Source organism: Notolabrus celidotus, chromosome 8 (assembly GCF_009762535.1).
Source record: "Notolabrus celidotus isolate fNotCel1 chromosome 8, fNotCel1.pri, whole genome shotgun sequence".
NCBI lineage: Eukaryota > Metazoa > Chordata > Actinopteri > Labriformes > Labridae > Notolabrus > Notolabrus celidotus.
The window spans coordinates 32,283,337-32,309,199 of NC_048279.1; the positions used below are offsets into that span (position 1 = coordinate 32,283,337).

Genomic DNA, 25,863 nt, shown 5'->3' on the forward strand with positions numbered 1-25,863 from the left:
GCATTTTCTGAATTCTCAAAGTCCCCCCTGCCAGAATCTCCATGTCTGAAACTAATTATAGTGCACACAGTCTAATATCTAACATCTGCCATAAGGAGCTATACTGAAACACATCATATTCTCTCAACAGAGAATTGGAACCAAGACATCATGCACAGCCCTGCCAAGCTGCAAAGATATCTTTTCTGTGTTTGCATTCTTAAGTTCCTTCTTGCAAAGGCAGGCTGGGAAAAACATTCCCCACAAGGACACAACAGCATTTTTTGATTTGATAATCACCTTCAGTCAGTTTTGGCCAATGTGTGTGCATAAACAAGCTTCGCAAGCTTGTGCAAAATGAGCTAATCAGAGAAATCTGCTGCCAAAGTGTTTTTCTGGAGTGAAAAGCTGCATGTAAAAGGCTCAGGGAGGTTCATAGACGAAGAGCTTTGAGGATAAAGTTGCGATTGGAACATCTCGGCCACAACTGTCGCCATGTTTTGTATATTGCGTGGGAGCTTGTTAGTGCTGTATCCAAAACAAGGGCATGGGTGGAGAAGAACCAGATGCGGCCACTGGCAGATGCTTCACAGGGAGATCCTCCAAGCTTGGACAGTACATACTACATTACATCAGAACCAGATGGTTTGCTCATTAACACCCACCCTCTCAAAACATGCAGAGAAGACTCAACTCAAAGTCCCCAAATCATACACCGCTTTAGCTGCTCTGGTGAAGTATTTCCATGAGATGTTGGATAATGGCCGGCAATTAAGCCTAATTAGTCTGTGAAACAACTCCGTCCATTCCTCTGTTCTTTGTGCCATAAGCCAAATGTGCCTGATTCAAATGCATTAAAGCATTTCTTTCTTTTTAATTTAAACAACATAACAGATTTGATTCATAATGACAGCTAAGGAACTCAGTTACATTCCTCAACATATTAAGAATGCAATTTTGCAAGTTATCATAAAACGTGTATCAAAAAGTGAACAGTTCCTCAAACCATTACCATCTGTGTATTTGATCTTCCCGGCAGCTCCTGTTTGACTGTGCTGAACTGAGTGAACTGAAGAGAGGGGGGGGGGGGGGGGGGGGGGGGGGTAGCACTTGGCACACTCCTGTGTTCCACTTCAGCTTGATCCATGTGTCGTGCTGCCTGCAGTGTCCTGGTTTGGCCCTCAACCATCAAATAACCAACCGTGAGGTAGGAATTAAATGTATGGCCTGTAGCTCTGCAGACCCAGTACACGGGGAAAGCAGCCCTGCTGTGGATGAAAGGGGGCCTTTGGATAAAAATAGGCATGTGGGGAAAAAATAATCAGTCATTGCAGATTTGTTGGAGGGTTCTGGAAGTTGCATTCACTCTCAATCATCCTATCTCTATCTCTCTCTTCAAAAAGTACCTGAAAGTCATTGGATCTTCAGTGTGAACACAAGCTTTTCTCCTCCAGACAAATCAATCAGTCTGCCTTGGATTCAGGAATATTGGCAGTTCAACTAAAGATGATGTGATAGACTACCTCATTTCATTATAATACCAAACAGACTCATTTTAGGTAGCACTTTAAATTGGTGCAACTTGTCTGCCCTTTTCAATGCATTGGGACAATATCCCTTGTTGTAGCTCAGTATACATCTTTATAGACTTCTTTATTATGCAGGGGCAGGGGCACAAAATAATGGATTAACTAATAATGAACACAGGCATCCTCTATGGACCCCCACCTGCAGAAACAGCCATTACTTTTATTTACATTTTTGTGCAGGCCCCTTTCATATTAAGACCCCTTTTGCAATTTCTTCCATTCTCCATTTGTATGTACTGTAAAATTATGTGTATAAGACTCTCTTGTAATACTGTTAAAATGCAGAGAAAGGTGTTCTATCATGTTACTGTATTAGTGAGGAGGATGGCGCTTGATTAGGAAGCAAACACGCTAATATTCAATGCATATACATAGCAAGGCTTACCATAGCTAGCTGCCCCATATTTTGATCACTTTTCTCCCTCATTAGGTTTTAATCTTGCATTTAAACTAAACAGTAGTATGCTATAAAGGAAGTAAACCTTGTTGAGTGCTGGTTTCATTAAAAAGACTCCTCATCTTAAGACACGTGACCAGCAAAGGGGGATAGCACGAGCCTCTGTGAATTGGTTGCAGGCAGTTGTTCTTTCCATACCTCACAACTATCAACACTAGGCTGAGCTGGACTACTGTACAGGTAGCTGGCAGGGTGGCGATAACAGATGGTACTACAGAGAACTACACATCTGCATAGAAACCACATGATGTTGAGTCCATTGGAAATCTTCATGCTGAACAGTCTAAGACTTTTCCTTCTGGGAGCCCCCCCAAAAAATCAGACTGTCTTGTAGAGCAGTCTTTGAGTATTTACTGAGTGTCTTTGGTTGCTTGTGCCTTTAAGTAGCACTTCTGCCAATGAAAATGTTCCTCTTGGTGACAATGATGTCCATCTTTTCTCACCTTGTATACCATGTCCCTCTGCTTCTTTAATGAGAAGGTCTCATACTAGCATGGGGCTGGTTTATTCCTTATGTCTGTGTTCCTTGTTGAGTGAAGTTTGCAAGAAAGAAAAATCATTTTCAGCAGTAAAGCAAATATGTTTATTAAGCACTTTAATATACATCAGAAAATTCCACTTCATATAATACAGGAATTATTTTTAAATGAAAGTTCAATGTACATGGTAAGCTATTTACAATCCAATCACTGACAGTCAAATCAAAGATGACAGACAAAACACAGTCAAGACAAACAAGAGAACTGTTTCATAAGACTATACAGTATGTTTTCCAACACTGTTTCTAGACCTGATCCTGCCTTGAATCCTTCCATTGACCCTTCATGGCGTATATTTGAGCTACTGTGGCACTGAAGAGCTGAGAGTTTTCACTTGGGCTTATAAGTGTTTGTGCATGCGATAGGTTTCTACTCCCTCTGATCCCAAAATATAGCTCACTGTTGACAATATGAAAAGCCTGCAAAAATATGACACAGCCTTTAAACGCTAACGCAGCGCCACACAGTTCATGAGAAACAGATGTTTCAGTTCCCTCAGCGTCACAGTCCAGCACCTCCTCCCCTCCATCTCCTGCAGGGTTAATCCTGTTGAGCTGATACTCAGCTCCTCACAGGGAGGAGGTGGGACAGAGTAATGTTGTTTCAACTTTGGCTTTACAACTCTGCATTGCCAATAAAAACCCCTCACAGCTTTGAGTTGTCTTAATGGCTGAACCCTTTTTGAGCTGTTTTGTGTCACCCCCTGAAAAATCCAGCAGGAATTACTAGAACCACATGACAAGAAGGAAACAGCTTGGATTTTGTTTCTTGCATTGCATTTGGCTATACAAGTAACTCTGCAGACATATGCAATTCTTCAAATCCCTGCTTTCACTTGAAATCGCTGCATATAGCACCAAACTTTTGCTGATGGTACACAATGAGTTATTTAAATATTTGTATGCACACACAAAATAATAAAACACAAGCAACAGAGAAGTCCCATAGGGACAAAATGAAGTTTTTTGTTTTTTTTTAACATTTTCAATGAACCTCCCTCTCTCCTAGATATCTGTAACAGTACACATACACTCAAAGCCAACAAAACTGGGAGTCCAAAATAACTGCAGGCAACTTCTGAACACAGCACCATGGTAGAGCATACTGCAACACAAAATGTGGCAAAAGTGGCTTTTTTCCAAAAATAAATATGCTTGTATATACTCATGAAGTAATTTGCCGTAGCTATTAACATATTACACACAACGTAAGCACACTGATCAAGGTTAACACAGATTATTTGGGGTCTCTAGAAAGGCAGACTATCAATGCGCTTGATTTCATACCATGGCAACCAGTTACTGTTATGTCTGTGGTTTGTGACAATGCACTCAGTGGCACATTGCTGTCAGGTTGGAAAATAGACAGAGCAAACATAATATAAAAATAATAAAAACAAAAACAAAAGCATTGGTATGTTTGTCTGAAAGTCTTGATAAAACATGGATGGGTTACAAAGTGAAAAGAACAAATGCATGTCTGTCATTTTAATCTTTTAAAAGTGCATACACTGTTTATTAAATAGCATTACATTAAATTAAAATGAAAGTTTGCATGGATACATGAAGAAAGCTGTAACAGATGTAGGCACATTGATGTTTCAGTTTACAGAAGCCTTGGGCAACAAAAGACAATCGTCCCCGGTATTGTTTTGAGGTCTCCCACTGATGAAAACAAATCTGATGTTTAATTTTTTTTTATGCAGATGAAAACGGTTGCTTTGGCACATTCCCTCCAATGTCTGCATGATGAATGGCATTTAAGACATCTGAAATGGCACAGGAAGGATTTGGGTTAATGTTTTGTTCTGCTCATCCAGATTGAAGCATTCTTCATGCAGTTAAATCCAACTAAGTATGTTATGTTGAGTGCAATCCAGTTTCAACTAAGTCAGCCAGTAGCCTCTATATTAGCCACTTTAAATAAACAAACAAGCCACATCTTGTCTCATTGCTGTCACCCTGACCTTAAATTCAACTCTACGCCAAATGCTTGATGTATTTCAACAAGAACAAACACTGAGGGACTATTTTGAAAAGTATCTCTTACCAGCTATAATGGAGTCTCCTTTTTGTAGTTAAATCCAGGGTCTGATCCTTCAATCTGCAGTTTCAGGGCTTGTTTAAGGCTTAGCTCAGTTTCCCCAATGGGATAGTTCTCTAAAACATCTTGGTGGCCTCTGCTCTGTACAGTCCGGGGAACTGATACCCTACTCAGGAAAACCTGATTACCCTGTAGGTGATAATTGGGGTTAGTCATGATACCATTCCGCTTCTTCTCAGCGCAGCTCTGCTGCTGGATAAAGTATGGGTCTTGGCTTTGCCCCCTCTCTGACCGAATTGAACCACCAATCACGATCTTGCAGTGGGGGTCCTTCACTGAAATGTTTGCCACTGATTTGTTGAGGGCAATCCTCTTGTCAAACTGTGTCATTTCGTACTCCAAAACCTGACCTTGGATTGATCCACTGTTTTTAACTTTCTTCTTGTCTCCCAGTGCTCCTTTGCTATTTGATGTATCAGTCTTTGTTCCCTTTGTTGACTTGAGACCTGATTTTAACATAGACCAGTCAAAGTCACTGGATGGAGATGATGGCTGCTGACCAATGGACTTTGTTGTAGAGGAGGGGGATACAATAGACTGTCTGCTCCGACTGCGGGGCAGTGAGTGCTGCTGGATTTGCTCTGTGAATGTCAGTCCATGAAAACTGTCTATGGGCACAGTCTGCGCTGTGGCTGTGGACGATGTGGTTCTCAAGGAGGAGTTCTTAGAACTCTTCAGAGAGTTATTTGAAAGGGAGGATTTCTGTCTATCTACTGTTGAATCAGGTGATTCTGATGGAGAGCTGAATGCATGGACAGGTCCATTGTTTAGACCGCGTCCAGACGACTGCAGATCTCCTGCCCCTGTGCTGCCAGAGCTACTTGATTTAATGGTGAGTGACTGCATTTTACCAGTCACAGCCAATGGTGTTTTTTCTTCCATGGTGTGAACTGGGGAGGGATTGCAGCCATTTAAAATTGAAGCTCCATACTTTTCCAGAAGTTTGATGATCATTGAATGGCCACCTTTTGCCGCAACTCTCATTGCTGTGCGTCCAAATTGATCGGCGTGGTTGGGGTCTGCACCATTTTCAAGAAGTATTTGCACAACATCAATGTGACCCTCCTGTGCAGCAATGCCCAGTGCTGTTGCTCCCTGGTTGCATGTATGATCCACATGGGTGCCGTTCTCTATCAAAAACTGCACAACTTTAGTGTGTCCTTGCCATGCAGCCGACTGGAGGGCAGATCGCTTCTCATTGTCACAGGCATTCACATCAGCATGATAGTTTATCAGCAGCCTCACCATTTCTACATGCCCTTGCCAGCAGGACACATGGAGGGCTGTTCTTCCCTCCGTGTCACAAGCTTCCACATTTGCCCCATTTTCAAGGAAATACTCTGTCATGGCCAGCTGGTTTTCAAGTGCCAAAATGTAGAGTGTAGGACGTCCATCTGCATCTTTGTGGTCTATGTCAGCACCATGGCTCAGCAGCAGTTCAACAATGTCCCTGTGACCTTCTAGTGCAGCTACCCTGAGAGCATTCCTCCCATCATATCCTCTGTCATCAATACACGACTTGTTTTCCAGAAGAATTTGCACACAGTCATAATGTCCCTCTTGTGCAGCCAGTATCAGCTGTATCCTACCGTCATTGTCAACCTCTGTGCAACGAGCACCTTGCTCAATGAGGGCATCGCACACTTGGCGGTGGCCCTCGAATGAGGCCATGTGTAGCGGGGTCCAGCCTGCATCGTCCCTGTGATTCTCGTCCAGACCTCTGTCCAGCAGAGTTCTCACCACCTCCACATTACCCTGAGCAGAAGCGATGCTCAGCACAGTCCTTCCTTCACTGTCAATGCTATCCACAGCGGCCCCCCAGAAAAGTAGTGTGTTGACAACAGAAGCGTGGCCCATTGATGCAGCAGCAAGAAGTGGAGTTCGACCATTGTTGTCGGTGTGATCGACATCAGCCCCACCTTCTAGAAGCAGATCTACTACATCAACATGTCCTTCATAGCCAGCCACAAGGAGGGGGGTCATGCAGTCTTTATCACAGTGGTCAACCTCTGCTCCCCTGTCAATCAGAAGGCTCACGACAGATGCATGGCCTTTACTCGCAGGAACACAGAGAGCAGCGACTGACAGGGCAGTCCTCCCATCTACGTCTTCGTGATTCACTTCTGCCCCGTGGTCCAAGAGGTGTTCGACAATCTCTCTGTGTCCCATGTATGCTGCAGCAATGAGAGCTGTTCTTCCTTCATTGTCTGCCTTGTTCACCTCAGCCCCATGCTGAAGAAGGTTCAGCACAATGTCTTCATGGCCTCCCCAAGCAGCTGCTCTCAAAGCAGTTCTACCATCAGCGTCTGCACAGTCCACTTTGGCACCAGCATAAAGCAGAGCCGACACAACCTCTGAATGTCCACCCCAAGCAGCTGAGCGCAAGGCAGTCCATCCATCATGATCTGTGTGGTTTATGTTGGCCTCACAACCAATTAGGCAGTTAACCACTTTGGTATGGCCCTGCCTTGCAGCGAGAGTAAGTGCTGTCTGCCCGTGGTTGTCTTCTAGCTCCATATTTGCCCCTCTAGATATGAGCAGGTTAACCACATCAAGGTTTCCACTGTATGCAGCGTTGGCCAGCAGAGTTCTCCCACTGGAGTCACACTGGTTCACAGATGCCCCGTTGTCCAGTAATGTTCGTATGGAATCCTCTCTTTCCAGGGCTTGTTGCACAATACACGAGGCATGGTCATCCTCATTGTTTACATGAGCCCCAGCTTTCACCAGAAGTTGCAGGACCTCCTGTTCTCTAGGTATCGAGGTGGTCAGAGAGTCTTTAGCAGGAGTTCCGTTCCAAACCATCCAAAGAGCCAGATTAAATGGCTCAATCTGCAGATTGGAATTAACAAGGTGCAGTGCAAATTCCTGCACTTCAAGTGGCTTGAGCTGCTTTGCCCGACAAGTGTAACTCATTGCCAACATCCTGTGTCCCTCTGCTGCATTGCATAGGTACTTCTGGGTGCAATGCTTAACATCCAGAAGCCATTCTGCAAAACTGTAGTGGAAAAGGATTTTCGTACTCCCAAGGCCATCAACCAACAACTTGGAGAGAATGTCCATCTTCTTTTGAAACTCTTCCATAGTCAATGTCATGTTTTTGGTCCAGACTGCATGGTACAGTTCCTTGACCGTGAGTGGCCTGCAAGTTGCCAGGATCACATTGAGGATGGGCTGGACTTTTGCAAACTGTTTTCTGACAAAGAGTCTCTGGCAGAGCCACAGGTAGAGGCCATTGAGAGTCCCAGGGATGTCGCGGATCTCCCGGAGCATGATGAAACTTTCCACGACACCGTCCAGCACACGTTCCAGGTATAAGAAGCAGCCACTGCTTTTGATGTGGAGTTGGTTGAGCATCTCGGCTGTCTCTTTGGTCAGGTGCTGCCTCAGGGCCTCTTCCTGGTCCAGTCGGTGGAGGATGTACTGCTGCACATCCTTGACGATATAGGCCTTTCGGAGATCATCCAGGCTGATTTTGCGGAATCCTGAAAGAAAAGAAAGGGACATTAGGCGATTGCATTAACACGTCAAACTTGTAGAGGATTAAATAAAGGCATTTTATGAGCACCATGGCGAGTATATGAGTACAATACTATCAGGGGCTATGAGTAATCACTATCACCTCTCTCTCTTACTCCCCTCTATCCGCCTTTCCAGACCCAACTTGGTCGAGGCATGATGGCTGTCTAACATGACTCTGGTTCTGCCTGAGGTTTCTGCCTGTTAAAGGAAGTTTGTCCTCACCACTGTAACTAGCTAAATACTGCGATGTGCAATGCTCATGATGGATTAAGGTGGGGTCAGACTGAGTATTATCCTGTCTTGGTGTTGGGTCTCTGTTCATAATTTGACATAGAGTGGTCTAGACCTCCTATGTTTGTAAAAGCGTCTTGAGATAACGTTTGTTGTGATTTGGCGCGATACAAATAAAGGTTGATTGATGATTGATCGATTGACAACACGTGAGGAATAAATGCACTGTAAGAGGCGGTGGTTGTACAAATCAGTTAATGTGCTAGTCTTCTCACAGAACCCCTTGGGTCATCATCTGACATATGACCTTGGGATAATACCCAGCATTTATCCCATGATCTTTCATCTTTAGAAAATTAGGTTAAGTCAACCTTTAAGAAAGCATATGATAATTAACAGTAAAGCCATGGTGTAAAAAACCTTTCAGAGGAATTGAGATCACAACCCCTCTGGCTGCTGGAAGCAGACATGATCAGCGGGGGTTCACTATCAGTTCAGTCCATGAAGAGGTAAGGAAAACAAAATCATGGTAATTAGAGCACTTTGTGTCTTATGTAGAAGCAATACCAGTTTTAATAATTCAGAGTGTGCCTGTGAGGCGAAACATCTTATGTAGATGCATTACAGGATTAAAAAAGGGGATCAAGTAAAATATTGCTTAAAAATGTACAGCAACAACAATATATGTAAAAGTCATCAAGAGGAAATGTAAAAATGTAGAATCTAAGCAGAACTAAAGTGATAGCACATGAAGTAAAAGCTGTCAAAACAGAGCCAATTTACATGTAATTTTTCTGACTAAACTCAGATTGATTGCTCCATCAGTCCAACCATTGACTGTAGAGGTTATTAGTACTTAAACAGCAGGAATAAATCTGTAGTAGGCCTCAGGATGTTAAAGAATTCAATAGATGGGGGCAGGGGAGACATCATTTTCATGCCTGTAGCACATCAACGCTCTGTAAAACGTCCCTCCAGTGCCTCACTTATTATCATGCTACATGCTCCCATGCCCTCAGCGCAGACCTTTACAAATCCTTCCGGGAAAAAAGGGAATTATCACAGTGGGTCTTAATGAAAGATCTTTAATGGGAATTCTCTCAGAGATGTGGAAAATGGCTCCATAATGGCCTCGGCTAATGGGCATTAAGTGAACTTTCCCTCCATGTTAAAACAATCTGTTCATGGTCTGTGTGGCCATCAGCCTCGGGGCAGGAAGAACATTTTTGCATACTTATACTTACAGTTCCCATGGTTCCCAGGGTTACTGGGACAGGGAAAATGTCACCAGAGGCTCTCTTGGGGTTATTGACATACTGTATTTCACTGTGACTATAACTATGGGAAAGTAGTTGCATTTTTCTTCCTTAACATTGCACTTGCATTCCAGGATGGATGAAGGATCGTGAACACAGACCTTTTTTTAAAGTAAGGTAATTAAATTTTCAGTTTCAGGACATTTCATGTACTGACACAAAACTACACTTTGAAGATTTTTTGAAAAATTGAGCACTGGTACTTTTGTCTCCAATCATTAACTCTGGCTGCTTTGATTATATAACACAACTTTTTCCGCTGCACATAGTATGAATCAGACTCTGTCACGGAGCCTGAGGCAGAGCTCTGTTCATCTGACTGCTATTGTGTGGGCAGACTGTGAAATCTTACTCCACACAGGGCTGTTGCTGACCACACCTGGATGTCAGATAACAAACCTGGCTTGTTTAATGAGAGTTCCCAAGCAGACACTGACAGTTTGGACGTCAGATCCTGGTAAACAGAAGGAGCGATGGGCTTTCTTTATCATCTGCTTCTGAGTTTGTTTAAGATAAGCTTCCTCATTCGAACAGTGCCTCACAATTATCTCGTTTTGTTTTGTCCTTGAGACCTTGGTTGTATTTCAGACTGTGATAAAAGCTAATCACACCTCAGATACTATGTTTGATTATATCCTTACATAATCAGCGGAGCACAGGTTTTCATTCTAATAAATCACTCTCTTGGGTTGGACTTGGTTGTTGGCACAAATTACCTACCATAAAGGTTTTTATGAGAACTTTTTAAGCTCCAGACAAGTAGGGGGTACGTTTGGGGGGTGTGGAACTTCATTGTTAAAGTGATCATAAAGACAAACGGTTCAGAATTAACTGGATAAATGTAAAAACAAAACTTTCATTCCCTCCAAAAAACAAAACAAGAGCCAGAGATAAATGGAAGTTCTGGACTTGATACTTATCCCAGTGGTAGATGGGAAAATCACCAGTTGCAGGTATTGTTAGTCCATCAATATGATATATCTATTCAAAGATTACTTAGTCAAATGCATCTTTAAAAATACATATATGATTAGAGTCACCGTATTGGGCTCTTCAAACTGGAATAATAGAAAACAGTGAGCTATTGTTGGGTTTTGGCCGTTCCTTTACATGGAGACAACATGTTGGGTGTTTGACACCATTCATTCTGTTGACAGATAAACTGGCAATATGCAAAATGTGATGAAATCAGCAATGTCCCACTGTTGAAGAAGGCCAACAAAGCTGAACCACCAACTGATCTTGCATGGCCATTTCAGCATTTTCAGTCATTTCTGCAGATTTCTTTGTACGGGCATCGTTTTCATAAGTAATTAAGTAAGTAAACTTTATTTGGTATAGCGCCTTTCACAGAGCATAGTCACAAAGTGCTTTACAGAGAATCATTGTCTTGACAAGACAATACAATGAGCAATAAATAAGATAATTAAGAAAGCAGACAAAATCACATAAAATTACGATAGGGTCGAAAGCCATAACAAACAAATGTGCCTTAAGCTGCTTTTTAAAAGTCTCAGTCCAATCAGCACAGTGCACTTGGGGCTAAAGACTGTTCCAGAGAGATGGAGCCACATGCTTAAAGGCACGGTCACCCTTAGTTTTAAGCCTGATACGAGGCACAGCAAGCAGACCCTGATCTGAGGATCTGAGGGGTCTACTGGGGATGTAAGGGTGGAGCAGGTCGGAGATATAAGAGGGTGCTTGATGATGGGTTGCCTTGTATGTTCATATGAGGATCTTAAACTGTACTTTGAATTTGATTGGCAGCCAGTGTAAGAAGAATAGGATTGGAGTGATGTGGGATTCTTTACAGGACCTGGTGAAGAGTCTTGTGTTATCATATAACGTTGTCAAATGAACACAGATTCTATTTTTAGGGAAAGGAAAGACTTTCTTGTTTCAAATGGGACAGTTCTCGTCTAAACAAGACCTTAAACTCACAAACAATGACATGACACCATCCATTTATCTCCCCAATCATTATCTACTGCCTTTTTAATCCTGTGGAGTTCAAGTTTGTACTTCCACACATAGAAACAAGGCTCAGGTTTAAAAATAAACATACATATTTTACCAATTCTTAGTATTCATGTCAGTATGTCACTTAAAGAATCACCCTCCAGTCTTAAACTGTGTAAGTGCACAGTCATTGCAAAAACTCAGTGACCCTAACCCACTTTCGGTCTCTCATTGTATTCACTGACTGACTGCATTTTCCACCCTCCCTTCAACCTCCTTTCTCTGACCCCCTTTACCAGCTCCCCTTCCAGCTCTGGAAAAGTCACCGACATTCCAACAGAGGCAGATCCACAGTGAGCATGTATGGTAGCAACAGGAAAGTCAACCACTCTTACATTAAAGTGCCAAAAACAACAACAACAGACGTATTGAAGTGTGCATCCAAAAACCTTTGTTTCCTTTACATATTTCTCTGCAGCATGGAAAAAGAATAAGAGTGGGTCATTTTAAGTCTGGCAATGGGCTTCTTGTAGGAATAAATCAAAGAAAGAGAGACGCTTGGAGGTACCCAATGATCCCGTTGTGCATTTCTGTTCTCAGTGCGCTCAAAAGTCCTCTGGCTACAACGTAAGCATTTAAGCTTGAACTTCAGCCTCATCATCATAACATTTCTAACTCCTCTTCTTATTTCCTCTAGTCTTTTGTTTCCTCTAAGTTTTTTTCTTTAGCTTCAAGGCCAAACCCATGCCCATGCCTTCATTCCCTCTTATTATCTTTTTTATCTCTCCCTTTTCAGTCTAACTCACGATGCAGGATGGCCCGCAGCATCAAATTTGCTTAAAACAGTTTAAGCTGACAGAAAGATAACGGATGCCTGTCGTGATTTAGTCTACGAGTGCCACTCTCTGATTTTCTGACGTCTATAACTGGTCCTCCTACTCCTTCTGGACCCAGTCCTTCTTTGGCCATTCTGGGTTTGCTCCAGTAGAGACAGGAAACTCACTCGCTCCGAGGGGGGAAGAGGCCATTGAAGGGGGGGAAAACAAGGACAAAAAAAGGATTCAGAGAACCGAAAGAGAAAAAATGTATATTTCACTCCAACAGGGACCTGAGCAGAGTGTGACGTTTCATTCTTTTCCTCGTCTTTGATTTGTTTTATTCACATTGTGACTGAGAAAACACTGAGTGTGCATTACAGCCCAGTTCTGGGGATGTTACTCTATCATGAGTATTTTCTCTGGGGAACAAAAAAAGAATAATGCTGCTGTGCTGTGCTTTGCTGTACTTTATGTTACACATTTTCTCCTACATTCCCAGACTGCTGACACCAATTATGAGGATTCGGTGACTTGTAAATCTGGAGGAGGGATTGACTGCAGACACCCTGAAGAGAAAGAATCTACTGTAACATGCAAGGAACAAAGAAAAGACCATAAATTAAACAACCAAAAATAAAAGATTCCTCAGTTTCTGGACTTGAGGGGAAAACGACCTACAATTTCCACTTCAGTCATCAGTGCACATCACTCCATGAGGCTTGGATATCAACTATGAAGTCATGGCACTATTACAGCTCGACTCCTGCAGATAAAGCACAAGAACAACCACAGGGGGGGACGTCATCCAACCTGTATTTGATGACTGTGGTGTAACAGGAACTGCTATTAAGTACTACATAAGAATTCGAGGACTTTCATTGGCAAAAAATCCTCAAATACTTTCCAAGAGCCATTTTCTGTCTTTCCACAACCAGAGCAGAGATGACGGCCTAGATTTTTACACCCATTAAAAAGTGGGCTACACAAACTGAGGCCGAGTCTTGTATAAGTTCTGGCTATTAATGTGTGAGAGATAGAGGATGGTCGGAGTCTGAACAAAAGCGACTGCTAAACAAGCAACAAATGACACATTCATCAGGGTAAGGGATGCGGCTCCCGAGTACAGGCCTCTGAGCCAGCTGCTGCTCGTTACAGAACTGGATACCAGCCACAGGAGACAGAGCCCCTCGTACAAAAGAGGGACTGTTTGCCTTCTAGATTAATTTTTTCAGATGACAAACGAGGCAGCGTGCGTGCATGTGAGAACTAAGAGGTCCTAGCTGAGAATTTTTCTGAGCGACAGCCTCTCTGATTCGGCACGTTCTTTTCTTTTGTGAGACACCATCTTCGGTCATCTGATCCATAAAGAAAACAGAAACCCAAGCCCTGCTGCCCTGTCCTCAGGCCCTCCAGTAAAACCCAGTTCGACAAACGTCTGTTCGACAGCTGCAGCGTTCCCGGCTCCAAAATACACGAGAGCGCCAACCTCCTAAAGACAAGTATGTGGATGAGAGTCGGCTCCAGCAGCCTGCAAACAACAGGCCTTTGAAAGAGTGCTGCTATATAATCTTTGAAAAACACTGTTACGTTCCTTGTTTGATTATACACACTGTCTAATTTCTACTCCAACAGACACGAGGACAGCACTCTCTATTTCATCACGTGGCTTATTCACAAGTGTGAGAAAACAAAGCCAGGCACAGAGAGAGAGCTCTGACTCTAATGGGGCTCTAACTCAACTGTGCAAAGATAACTGCTGCAGGAGAAAATCATTTGAAACGCAGAGCTTACCCTTTGGTGCTCTGTATACATTTCCTGCCATGCTAAACGACCACCAGGCGAGACACTGAAATGATTACACTTTTAACAATTAATTTATGTAACGCCAGAGGCAGAGCACATGAAAACACTCCTGTCCAAACATGCCTTGCACGGCGAATTTCAAACGTGAGGTGAGAGGGGTTTCCAGTCAAACCTGTTGTGGTGCAACTGAACCGAGCTGTGGAGGTGAGGGGCGGAGCTAACAGGAACACATTTAACTCAGTGAAACACTTCACAGAGGAGAGAGGAGAGACAGACGGGGCGAGGGAGAGAGAGAGAGAGAGAGAGAGAGAGGGAGGGCAGTGAGTTAAACAGTTATCAAGGTGAGGGTGTTTTCCCTCTCTCACAATCTGAACCAACAACAGAGTTTAAACTTATTCTCCACTGAGACCAACATTATTTCTAAATAATTCTAAAGCTTAAAGTTAGAGCTGGATCAGGCTTGGACGAGCTCTTAGTTATGCTGCTATAGGCCTAGACTGCTGGGGGAACTGGTGCACTGACACACTGGGATCCTATCTCACCCCCTTCCACCCTAACCTCTTCATCACTTACTTTAACTCTGCCTGTCTCATTAAAGTTACTAACCATAGACCTTTCTGGAGTCCCTGAGCTCCATTGTCTCGTAGGTTCCTCTGAGCTGCCCTAGACATCCTCCTGATATGGACATGCTGGACTCCAGCGGCAACAGCTTCTACTACTCGTCTCATCACTATCACCTCTCTCTCATACTCCCCTCTATCTGTCTTTCCAGACCCAACTGGGTCTCAGCAGATGTGTGTCTAACATGAGTCTGGTTCTGCCTGAGGTTTCTGCCTGTTAAAAGGAAGTTTTTCCTCGCCTCTGCAACTGGCTAAATACTGCAATGTGCAATGCTCATGGTGGATTAAGGTGGGGTCAGACTGAGTCTTACTGTGTCTTGGTGTTGGGTCTCTGTTCATAATTTGACATAGAGTGGTCTAGACCTCCTATGTTTGTAAAAGCGTGTTGAGATAACGTTTGTCGTGATTTGGTACTACACAAATGAAGATCGATTGATTGATTGATTTCTACTATGGGCATGAGGGACACTTTCCATTGCTTCTAACACGAGACTTCCACACGATCCGCTGCGGTCTGGCTGGAGTCGTGTGACCAAGGTTTTCCCGCGGTAATCACTGAATCAAGGATTCTCCTCCTCCTCTCCTCATCCATGTTGTCTTTCTGGTCCTCTGAAAACCTCTGACTTGTTGACTCCAGGCCTGGCTGCACTCAAAATGACATTTTGTTGTCATAGTTAAGTTAGAAACGATCCTACGATGACCCAGAGTGTTTTATTCTGAAAATTAACCGCATGTTTTCATTTTGTTTTGGTGCCTGACTTCCTGTGCTGCTCCATCTGCTGTGCAGATTGATGCGGCGTGCTCCGGCATCCGGCAAAAATTGACGTCTTGCAAATCTGATCCGGAGGGCTCCGGCATTCCAGATCAGAGATGCAGCTGGAAGGCAACGGAGCAGATCCAGTGGAAGTTAACACATTGACTAGAATAGCAACCTATTAGATCAGATCAAATCTAGTGCCGTGACGGATCAGAGACAGACCTGACAGGGATATGGTGGAATTTGGCCTCAAGGTGGCATTGACAGTTGTGAGGTAAAGACTCACTGCAGAAACTTGTGCCACACCCCCTCTGCTGGTCACTTGTTGTCTTAAATTGAAGTGTTTTCAATCAAACCAGCACTCCACAAGGTTTGATTACTCAATAGTATACCACCATTTTCTTTAAATGTATGATTATGATCTGATGAGGGAGGTAGTTTTATTCTGAAATGAACCGGATGTTTTCATTTTGTTTTGGTGCTTGACTTCCTGTGCCGCTCCATCTGCCCTGTTGAGATTGATGCGTCATGTTCAAGCGACAAACCTCCGGTCTTAAAATATGAAGCCTATGTGGAAGTGTTAAAAACTGCAGTTCATGGTGAGTCCACATGAGGCCTGCTGCAGAAACACCAGAAACCACATACACACCCATTCCGCAGCAGCAGTAATAAACATGTTTACAGCAAGTTCAAAAAACAGCTTGGCTCTACGTAGCTACTTTTTCTACCGGCACACACTGTAGGGTTGGTGAATTTTTTTCTAACGCAACGGTTCAGAAGATATTAAGATTATGAGTTTTTGCCCAAATAAGGACATGACTGACTTGATTGACAGGTGAGAACACATAGCTGTTGGCTAGGAGGCTCAAACCCCGCCTCTTTACCTCACACCAAGTTTGGTTCAGCATTTCCAATATGGCTCCCGCCGACGATTGGCTTCAAAGCAGCTCTCAGGAACAGATGTGTGATGTCACGGATACTACGTCCATTATTTATACAGTCTATATTTCTACCATGAGCATGAGGGACACTTTCCATTGCTTCTAACAGTAACAAAGACTGAAATGATGCAATGATGCTGAAAGTGAAATCTGCTCCTTTTTAACCGTTGGACAGTGCTCATGAAATAAACGACAGGGCAATGATTTTGGACTCTCATATAATTTATGATTCATACAGCAACATTGAAAACACTTGGAGTAGAGTGAGTTATTGTCAGAGAGTTTTTGAAACCCCAGTTGCAACACTAATGCAGGCACTAGCGGACCATTCCAGCTGCAGAGCTCAAAGGGTTGCTCGGATTTGTTCACAAGGGATGATAAATTTATCGCAGTGATCTGGCAGACAGTACGAGACACGCATTTAATCTCTCTGTCCCTCTGCACGGTTTTCCCTTCTCCTTGTATGTTTTTCCTCGAGCTGCTGCTGCTGCTGCTGCTGGAGCGTTTGCATTAATCTAACAGCATTCAATGCACACTTGTCAGGTGTTGAAAGTGATGAAGAAATGTTACTGTGTCCTAACTCTCATGTGATTAGAGTGCTTATTCTGAAACAAGACAAACATTAAGTGCACTCAGATTCATTTAAAGAGCTCCATGGTAAAACCTGTTAAAACTTTAAACAACGTGCACAAAGAGAGAGACATCAGTCATCAATCAAGACTCACAAAACAAGCTGATGTTTTCCAAAGAAACAAAATCACTGTATCTATGGTTTGAATGACAGGAGCTCATTACGGTGGTGACAAGAGACTGATTCATACCGCTGTGCACCTGGCCACATGTGTATGGAATCACTCACTGCAGCCCATAATGGATCGCTCCTCTAAGAGACTTGTCACTGTATATCCTTGAGCCTCTCGCAGCTGCACAGATGACTGGAAATTTCACCCACGGGAGAGAAATTTCAAAAGAGGACGTGGAATAATTGATTGTTAAGCTCTGGACACGAAGATCAAACTACAACAGCAGCACACAAATAGCAGAAACATTCAAACTGCCTATTTACCAATTCATGTAATTCTGAAATAAAGAAGGGTTTGTGCTGCCAATGGCTCTTATGGTCCTTTCTTGCTTTGACCCTAATTTAAAAGTAATGCATTTTTATGTGCTAACTAGGCTCCGTGAAACCCCAAAATATGCTGCCTTGTCCCGTTATAACTCATTTCTCTCTGAAGATCTATGTTTTTCAGTCTTCATGGTGGCAGTAAGCTCTTGTGGTGCTGGGAGCTCCCTGCCCCACACAGGATCAAATTTCCCAAAGTCCCTGCCCGTGTTTTGGTTCATCATTACACCGACTGACCTCCTGCTGACCTCATTTAGCCCCACTAGCATATGTTTCCATTCACCTGCGCAAGAAACTACTCAGCCTAGCATGTCAGTCTGGGTTTTATTAGCCATCAAGTCAAATAAGGCATTATCTGCTATCAACGCGCCGTGCCAGGAGACGCCTGGAACCATTTTATGAGAGATTTCACAGGGAAACGTCTTGACAACAGTTCCCGCATGAGGTTGAATCTGTGATAGCTTGCTGTGGAATCAGGTACTTGCAAAGTCATCCTTGGCATGCAGGTCAAGAGGCGGTGAGGTATGAAAAAGCCCACCTTTACTTAAAAGGCCTTCAAACCCTGCAGCAAAACCAGCCCCAAAAAACATGCCAAGAATTCCACTGCGTTCATTCCAACGAACTTACATTAAACTTCAATCAAATACCCTTCAATTAGAGCAAAAGCTAACAAGTCGAGTTGTGCTTATAAGCTTTTAAAAGATTGAGAAAAGTCACTTTTTATGGAGACTTGGCAGGGGCATGCCACATACCAAAGGGCATCACCTCAGGAGGAGGGAGGCCAGCCAGCCAGCCAGCCAGCCAGCAAGCCAGCCAGCTCGTTGGCCATGTTCAGAATCATGTTTCTGCAGTGTAGCTCCAAAGGTGTTACAGATTCAGACACGGTAGACCTGTAATTTGCCCGGCTGTCAGACTGCACGGTGGTAAATTACTGTATTCAGCGAGGATTATGGTCTTCAGTGCATCCAAAGTGAGGCTCGACATGCAGCCTCACAGACGACGACTCGAACATGAATACGGACATAAATCAGCTTGTCTGTGTAAGCCAATTTCAAGAAAGCGGGGGGGAGTGGGGGGGGTGGTGAGCTAATTAAATACGTCGTCCTTGCTCTTGTGACCTGGGCGTCGAGGCACGGAGGTACAATCAATACTGGAAACTCTAAGTAGAGAGGGCTTTTATTGTGTTCTGGTAGCAAAAAGTATTTGTCGATTGTGCTCTTTGGTTAAGTGCTGTGCTATTAAGTCTCTCTGATGAAGGCAGCAGCATGGCCAAAATATGTTGGATTTGGTTTTAGACTTCTTTTAAGTATTAAATAAAGACTTAATTTTAAGGCCTTGGCACTCCTTCCCTCCCATGCAGGACTGAAAATCGTTCTTGGCATCTGATCTCTCATAAAACGTACATTTCATGTCATAGTTAAGTCTCAGATTAATCTTTTGTTTTCATAAAGCTGCACATCCAATCGTCTAAATGATGCCACAGACTGTCATTTACAGGGGAGCCGGCAAGCAGGGCACATCTTTGTCTGTCTTCGGGGTGCATTCCTCCGGCCCTGATGAAATAAACCATCCTCGCTGCTTTACGACTGTGTTTGTGTTGTCAGTCGGCCAGAGGATCTTGAGGTCCCTCCAGTGAGGTCTCGTTTGACCGAATAGAAAGTATAGACAAAAGAAGAAACACATCCAGGGAGATGTTAAGAGTTTTGTTGACCTTTCAGTCGAGGAACGATCATGCCTTGTGTCGGATTCACCCGCCGGCCTTGGGGGACAAAGGGGCCTGCTCAGAGAGGTGGAGGAGGGCGGGTACTTTGAACAGGGCTGCTCTTTTCAGTCATGATCATTGGTGGTAAATCAGTTCTGTCTGCGAAGAAAGCTCCTTTCACAGCAGGCCGGCGGAGTGGAGGTGGGAGATGTGGTTCAAGTCCTTGCCAGGGTGGGCTACCACTCTTGCAAATACAGGAAACAAAAACACAGGCCCACCCTGGAGCCGCATAATTTCCCGAGAGTGCGGCTCCTTCTCTACAATAGCGAAGGAATTTTGTAATGACTTATGTGCGCACTGCAGGGTTTGGAAGACGACCTGCTGGGTGAAAAACTCAAAGCATGCTCGAATGTGTCATCTCTTGAAGGAAATGAGTAAACCCCTCTATCGAAATTCCTCACAGGATGAGTGTCTTCTTAGAAGTGGCCACACGCTCCTGTAACATTCCTCAGACTGAGCCAGGAATATATCCCTCTTAATTACAGCTGTGATTCATAACTAAGAGGGGCTTTATGTGAGGTTTTCGTGGCCCCTTTCCAAGTTTCTTCCTGGTCCATCTCCCAAGAACTGCCAAGTGCCCCCTCTGACCAGCTGGAAGTCAAATTTAGAGAAGACTGGAAATAATAACGCATTTTATGATGGTGGGAATCAATCTAATTAGAGCTGCTGTAACACTACAGAGCAGGAATATGGTTGTTTAAGGGGAGCTATTATCTTTCAGCAGTGCAGCAGCACACTCTTAGTATATTATTAGAACTCCTGGCACTGCATATGACAAATCTTTCCTTATTCTCCATTCTTACACGTCCCTCGCTCTTGTTGGCTTTGCTCTCAGAATCCTAACTACAGCCTGCACGAGGTGTTGTTTTGTGTTCACATGGACTGGGCTTTATCGTTGTCATCTACCTCCTTCTATAGTCACAGATTAGTCACAACATGCTACCACACGTGAGGAGAGATTGGAGCGGCGATTCGCTTCTCATTCTGGTTATCGCAGATCTTAAAACAAGCCTTTTTACCTCCACAGGGCTGAGCTCTGATAGCTTGGGATGCAGCCAGGTTTGATAAGAGCTACAGAATCAGACAGAGTCATTTATAAAATCCTTCTTTTAACCTACAAAGCCCTTAAAAATCAGGCACCCTTGTATCTTAAAGAGCTCATAGTCCCCTGTTACCCCTCTAGAACTCTACGCTCCCAACATGCAGGCTTGCTAGTTGTACCTAAAATCTCTAAAAGTAGTATGGGAGGTAGAACCTTCAGTTATCAGGCCCCTCTCCTTTGGAATCATCTACCAGTCAGGGTCAAGGAGGCAGACACCCTCTCCACTTTTAAGAGTAGGCTTCAAACTTTCCTTTTTGACAAAGCTTATAGTTAGAGCTGGATCAGGCTTGGACCAGCTTTTGTTATGCTGCTATAGGCCTAGACTGTCGGGGGAACTGGCACACTGACACACTGGGATCCTAGCTCACCCCCTTCCCCCCGACCCCCTCATCACTTACTTTAACTCTGCCTGTCCCATTAAAGTTACTAACCATAGACCTTTCTGGAGTCCCTGAGCTCCATTGTCTCGTAGATTCCTCTGAGCTGCCGTAGACGTCCTCCTGCTGCGGACGATCTGGACTCCAGCTGATCCGGACATGCTGGACTCCAGCGGCAACAGCTTCTACGACTTGTCTCATCACTATCACTTCTCTCTCTTACTCCCCTCTATCTGTCTTTCCTGACCCAACTCGGTCGAGGCAGATGGCTGTCTAACATGAGTCTGGTTCTGCTCGAGGTTTCTGCCTGTTAAAAGGAAGTTTTTCCTCACCACTGTAACTAGCTAAATACTGCGATGTGCAATGCTCATGATGGATTAAGGTGGGGTCAGACTGAGTCTTACCCTGTCTTGGTGCTGGGTCTCTGTTCATAATTTGACATAGAGTGGTCTAGACCTCCTATGTTTGTAAAAGCGTCTTGAGATAACGTTTGTTGTGATTTGGCGCTATACAAATAAAGATTGATGATGATGATGATTTATTTTAAGTTAGCTATTAACATTATGTAGTTTGGATAGAAATGACTTTTCCTGCCAGGTTCTTTGTTTTGGATCTCGAAGTATATCTATCTTTGAGTTTTAGTTCTGATATCAATGTTTATTCTTCATAGGGATGTAACTGTAACAGAATAATGATGCAACCTACAACCAAAAAAAGGTCTCCTATAATAAAAGATTCTAAAATAAATCATGCAAACTATATATTATTTACAGAACTGAACTTTTCTTTCAAAGCGCTGCAATAGGCACTGAAAACTTTGAGTTTATTAAGCTAACACCTTTTCTTGAATGCCATAAAAACACATCAATACCTCTTAAAGTCCATCCATCAGTCGTGAGTTCAAGTCTTGCACTGCAGCCACTTTGCTTCTTTATAAAAGGCTGGTATGACTGTATTTCTGAAAAGAGGTTTTATATCTCAGCTGAATCACCCTTAAGATGTCTTTAAATCCAATGTTCTGTACAAATGTCGTAGATCTGCTGCTTTAAAAATGACAATGACATTTGTTACTACTCTAACCCACTCAGAGTTTATCTGTAAAAGGCTGTTTTAATGTCAAAGTGAGCTGCGTTTGCTCTGCAGTGTTATTCACGTTTGTGTGATGCCGTTTCAAATCTGTTAACAAGTTTGTCGTGTTACCAGAAATGTATCCAATAGCGTCTGGACAATGTTGACGCATCACGCCTGTCTTGTTCCACTTTTTTTGTCCGCTGTTGTCTTTCACCAGGAAATCAATAACAGGAGACCTCAGTGAGGGAGGGGGGATCTTCTTCTGTGGTGTGCTCCTGTCTTTCAATCCTATGGAAACTCAGATTAAAAGTACTTTTTGTTATGCGTGGATTCAGATTGCCTCACATCTGCACCGTACCAGAAGTCCTGTACTGAAAAGATCTGGTGCGAATATGTGTGCGTCTAAAGTGAGTGATTGTTTGAGGTTCAGTTTAAAGATAATTTTGTTTGTTAACCTCATTTGTTTGATTACTGTCTCCTATGTTTATGATGATAAAGAATATTAAGTTGACTAATTCTGTCATGCTTTTGTGCTTTGTATTAATTAAACCTTAAAGCTGGGGTTGGTAATCAGATTTAGATACACTTTTTGTTATACTGCTTAAAATGATTTTTATGTCCTGATGGCAATCATTACATGATGTGTTCTTAAAAAAGAACCAAAAAAGGCTGCTATCTACAGCCGGAGTAAACCTGGGAAAACACCAGCCAATTACCATTTTTTGGGTGACAAAATTTTAAACCATTCAAATCCCGTCCTGCTCGTACATTTCCCCGGCGTGCACTCTGAGTCTCCGTCTCCTGCCTCTGCTTCCCCTGACTCTACTGACTGCCCCTCTCGCTTGACCTCGGGCCTGTCCACTCTGACCTGATGAGGTGCTTTGCTCAGGACTGTAGTCCGGATCAGAGTCTAAAAAGCTCTCACCACGGGGGCTCTGACAAGCAGAAGAATGAATGACATTCAGTAAGTCCTACAGAAAATTAGACGGAGTCCTGAGGAAATGCCACATTCAAATTCATGCTGGTTTTCCGAGACTACCAACCCCAGCTTTAAGAAACACCACTTGATGAACAAAGGAATAGCAAGCTGTAAATTAAAAGTCTTCAAACTGGAGTCTGCCATCTCGCTGCCACTCATTCCACTCCTTACTGAATGCCTCTGAGCTCCAGCGGTTCGCATTGGTCGAACAGAGGTATCAGTCTGGTTAAAGCCACTGGAAATTTGTGGAGTACACCTTGGACAGGTCATCTGTCTACAACAGGGCTAACATGTAGAGACAAACAACCATCCATGCACACAGCAACACCTACGTGAAATTTAGAGTCACCAAGTAACCTAACAAGTGTGTTTTTTGACTGTGGGATGAAGCTGGAGAACCTACGCATGCACGAGGAGAACATGCAAACTCCTCACAGAAAGGCTCCTGCTTGTAATAGAGGATATAAGATTTCAAAGCAGAGTCTCTGAAAGCACCCACAAAAATCTAAATGACAATAAATCCTCAGAGCTATTACTGCACCTTGTTTAGAAACGTCGCTTAGTTTGCTGTTCAGACTGTTTCTAAGACTGAGTGGGCGCAGCCAATCATGTCCTGATTTACATCTCCCGCTCACATCAATGTGGATGTGCAGTCCTAAACAGTTTCAGGAGTGGATGCACAAGCCCCACTATCTGCAAACTTTTAATTCCACTTAGTTTGTGAATGGTCATTTTCAAAATGACACACTAGATGAGATGCCCCACTTTTTCCCAAAGCTATGAATGCAAGACTAAATGATGGTTCTGTCACATCAACAAGAGGCATTTCTGTCATAGTTAATGCATTGTGTCTGTATGTCTTCATAGCTTCATTTCACAGCAGCACAGAGAGAAGGCAGGATATGTCTGCTGCTGAAATGCTGCACTAGAAACAAGCTTCAGTAAAAAAAAGAAGGCTGGAATATGAAGTGGAAGCATAAAGATATATGTTAATGCAGCTTTTGAAGCACATGGGTTATCATGAATAATAAATACCATTAATTTCAGGGTGGAGGATGGTCAGTGTGGACATCGTCAGCAGTTTTGTGTGGATCCTCGATGAACTGCAGTTTTATAGCACTTCCACATCGGGCTCATATTTTTAGACTGGAGGTTGCCGCTTTGCTTCAACCAGCTTCCACCACTCCTCTCCGAGAGAATTAATAAACATAAGCTAAAGCTCTTATCGCTTCATACCAAGACCCTCAAGTGCTCCACGCTCTACTCCGTGATACCCCCTAGGACGGTGACTTCCCATTCTTACTCCTTGAGAAACAGTGACTTTGACAGGCATGCAGCACAAACAATATCGGGCAGATGGTAGCCATTACAGTTCAGTGATGCCTCCACACGATAAAAAGATCACACACTAGGCTGGATCAAACGCTATGAGGGGATTATGTTTCAAATGAGTCTGTAATTATTTTAATGAGACCATAAGTGAGGAGATATTTTTGAGACGCGATGCTATGGATGCAAAGAGTGTCCTCGAATACCCCCTCTCTCTAAATAAAGTCCCTAATTTAAATATTGAATAAGGCTTGTTTGGAATTTGTAGAGGCACTTCTGCAACATTCTGAGACATGGTAAGAAAGTAATGAGAGGTTGAGGAATAAGCTGTTGGAGAAATACATGTCTGAGAGGCTGTTTCTATTTAAAAGCCCAACCCCCTGTCTCCCACCTCCACCCCGCCCTGTCTTTCCCCTTTCCCTTGCTCTCCCTTCTGCCGGAGGCCTTGTTAAATTGGCACAGATTCTACCCCGCTCCCAACCAAAATCGCTGCCTAAGTGTTTCCACTCCGCTACCCCTATCATGGCCTTACAGTAGCACAGCAGACAGAGGGGGTATGAAGCTCGCCTCTCTCCATAGGTTTGCTGCCACCGGGGACAAAAAAGAAGCAGCACAGCTACAGGCTGACTCAGATTTCCAGGATAACCTCTACTTGTGTTTACTTTCCATCTCAAGGCTCAATTTTCAGAGATTATACACAAAGAATGAGTCTTAATCAAAGCCGAGTGATCGTGTAATGTGGGTCAGCCAGAGGGATACGCTGCAAACATTTTTGTACTCCTCCTCACACACAGAACGGTCTTTGTTTGTGAGGCTGTTAGCCGAGCGGATGCGAGCGAGTCATTCTGCAGCAGAAGTCAGAATGCCTCCTTCTTCCTGCTCGGTCTCAGAGGTGTTGAAAACTTCCCAAAGCACATTCCACTACAAGACAGACACGAGGAAAAACAGTTAGAGCAAGGAAAGAGGAATTCAGACATTTAGCTCCTGGGGGAAAACCGGGTCTGTGATACCAACGGTATGTGTCAGGAGTGAGGGAATTAAATCCAACTCAAAGACGAAGGAGAGAAACGGATCCTAAATGCAGACAAATTGAAAGAACCTAAAAATACTTGCAGCAGTCTTTGGTCCAGCAGCTTCTGACCTTCTGGTTGAAGGTCACTCTTCAAATTTTATCGACACTATATTCACACGACCACAATGTTCCCATCGCCGCAGACCAGAGTATACAGGGAAACCCACACAACCTCCACCCCAGACAAAATAGGCCGCTCGTATAAAACAGGAGTTGGCTCTGCACTGAGCATGAAAGTGGAGTCTTTTGGCAGGTCACCGTCATCTCTGACTTTGTAAACAATATGGAGGGTATTTTTAGGGGACACTTGGCCTCAATTTCATACTCTGAAGTCCTTTTGGTCTGTTTACAGTGCAGTGCTGCAAAAATAAAGGCTATTAACATTCCTTTATCCATAATACGGGCTAATAGAGG

At 43.6% G+C, this 25,863-nt stretch overlaps 1 protein-coding gene across 1 annotated transcript in view; it reads right to left on the reverse strand.

Annotated features, from left to right (window-relative positions):
* Positions 1 to 2,594: 2,594 nt before the first annotated feature.
* ankrd50 (ankyrin repeat domain 50) overlaps positions 2,595 to 25,863 on the reverse strand; it is a 53,557-nt gene continuing 30,288 nt past the window's right edge. The window contains exons 4-5 of the mRNA XM_034690191.1: positions 4,614 to 8,152; positions 2,595 to 4,332 (exon numbers count right to left, since the gene is read on the reverse strand). Coding sequence (XP_034546082.1) covers positions 4,617 to 8,152 — 3,536 coding nt within the window. The 3' untranslated portion in view covers positions 2,595 to 4,332; positions 4,614 to 4,616. The remainder of the gene's footprint in view (positions 4,333 to 4,613; positions 8,153 to 25,863) is intronic.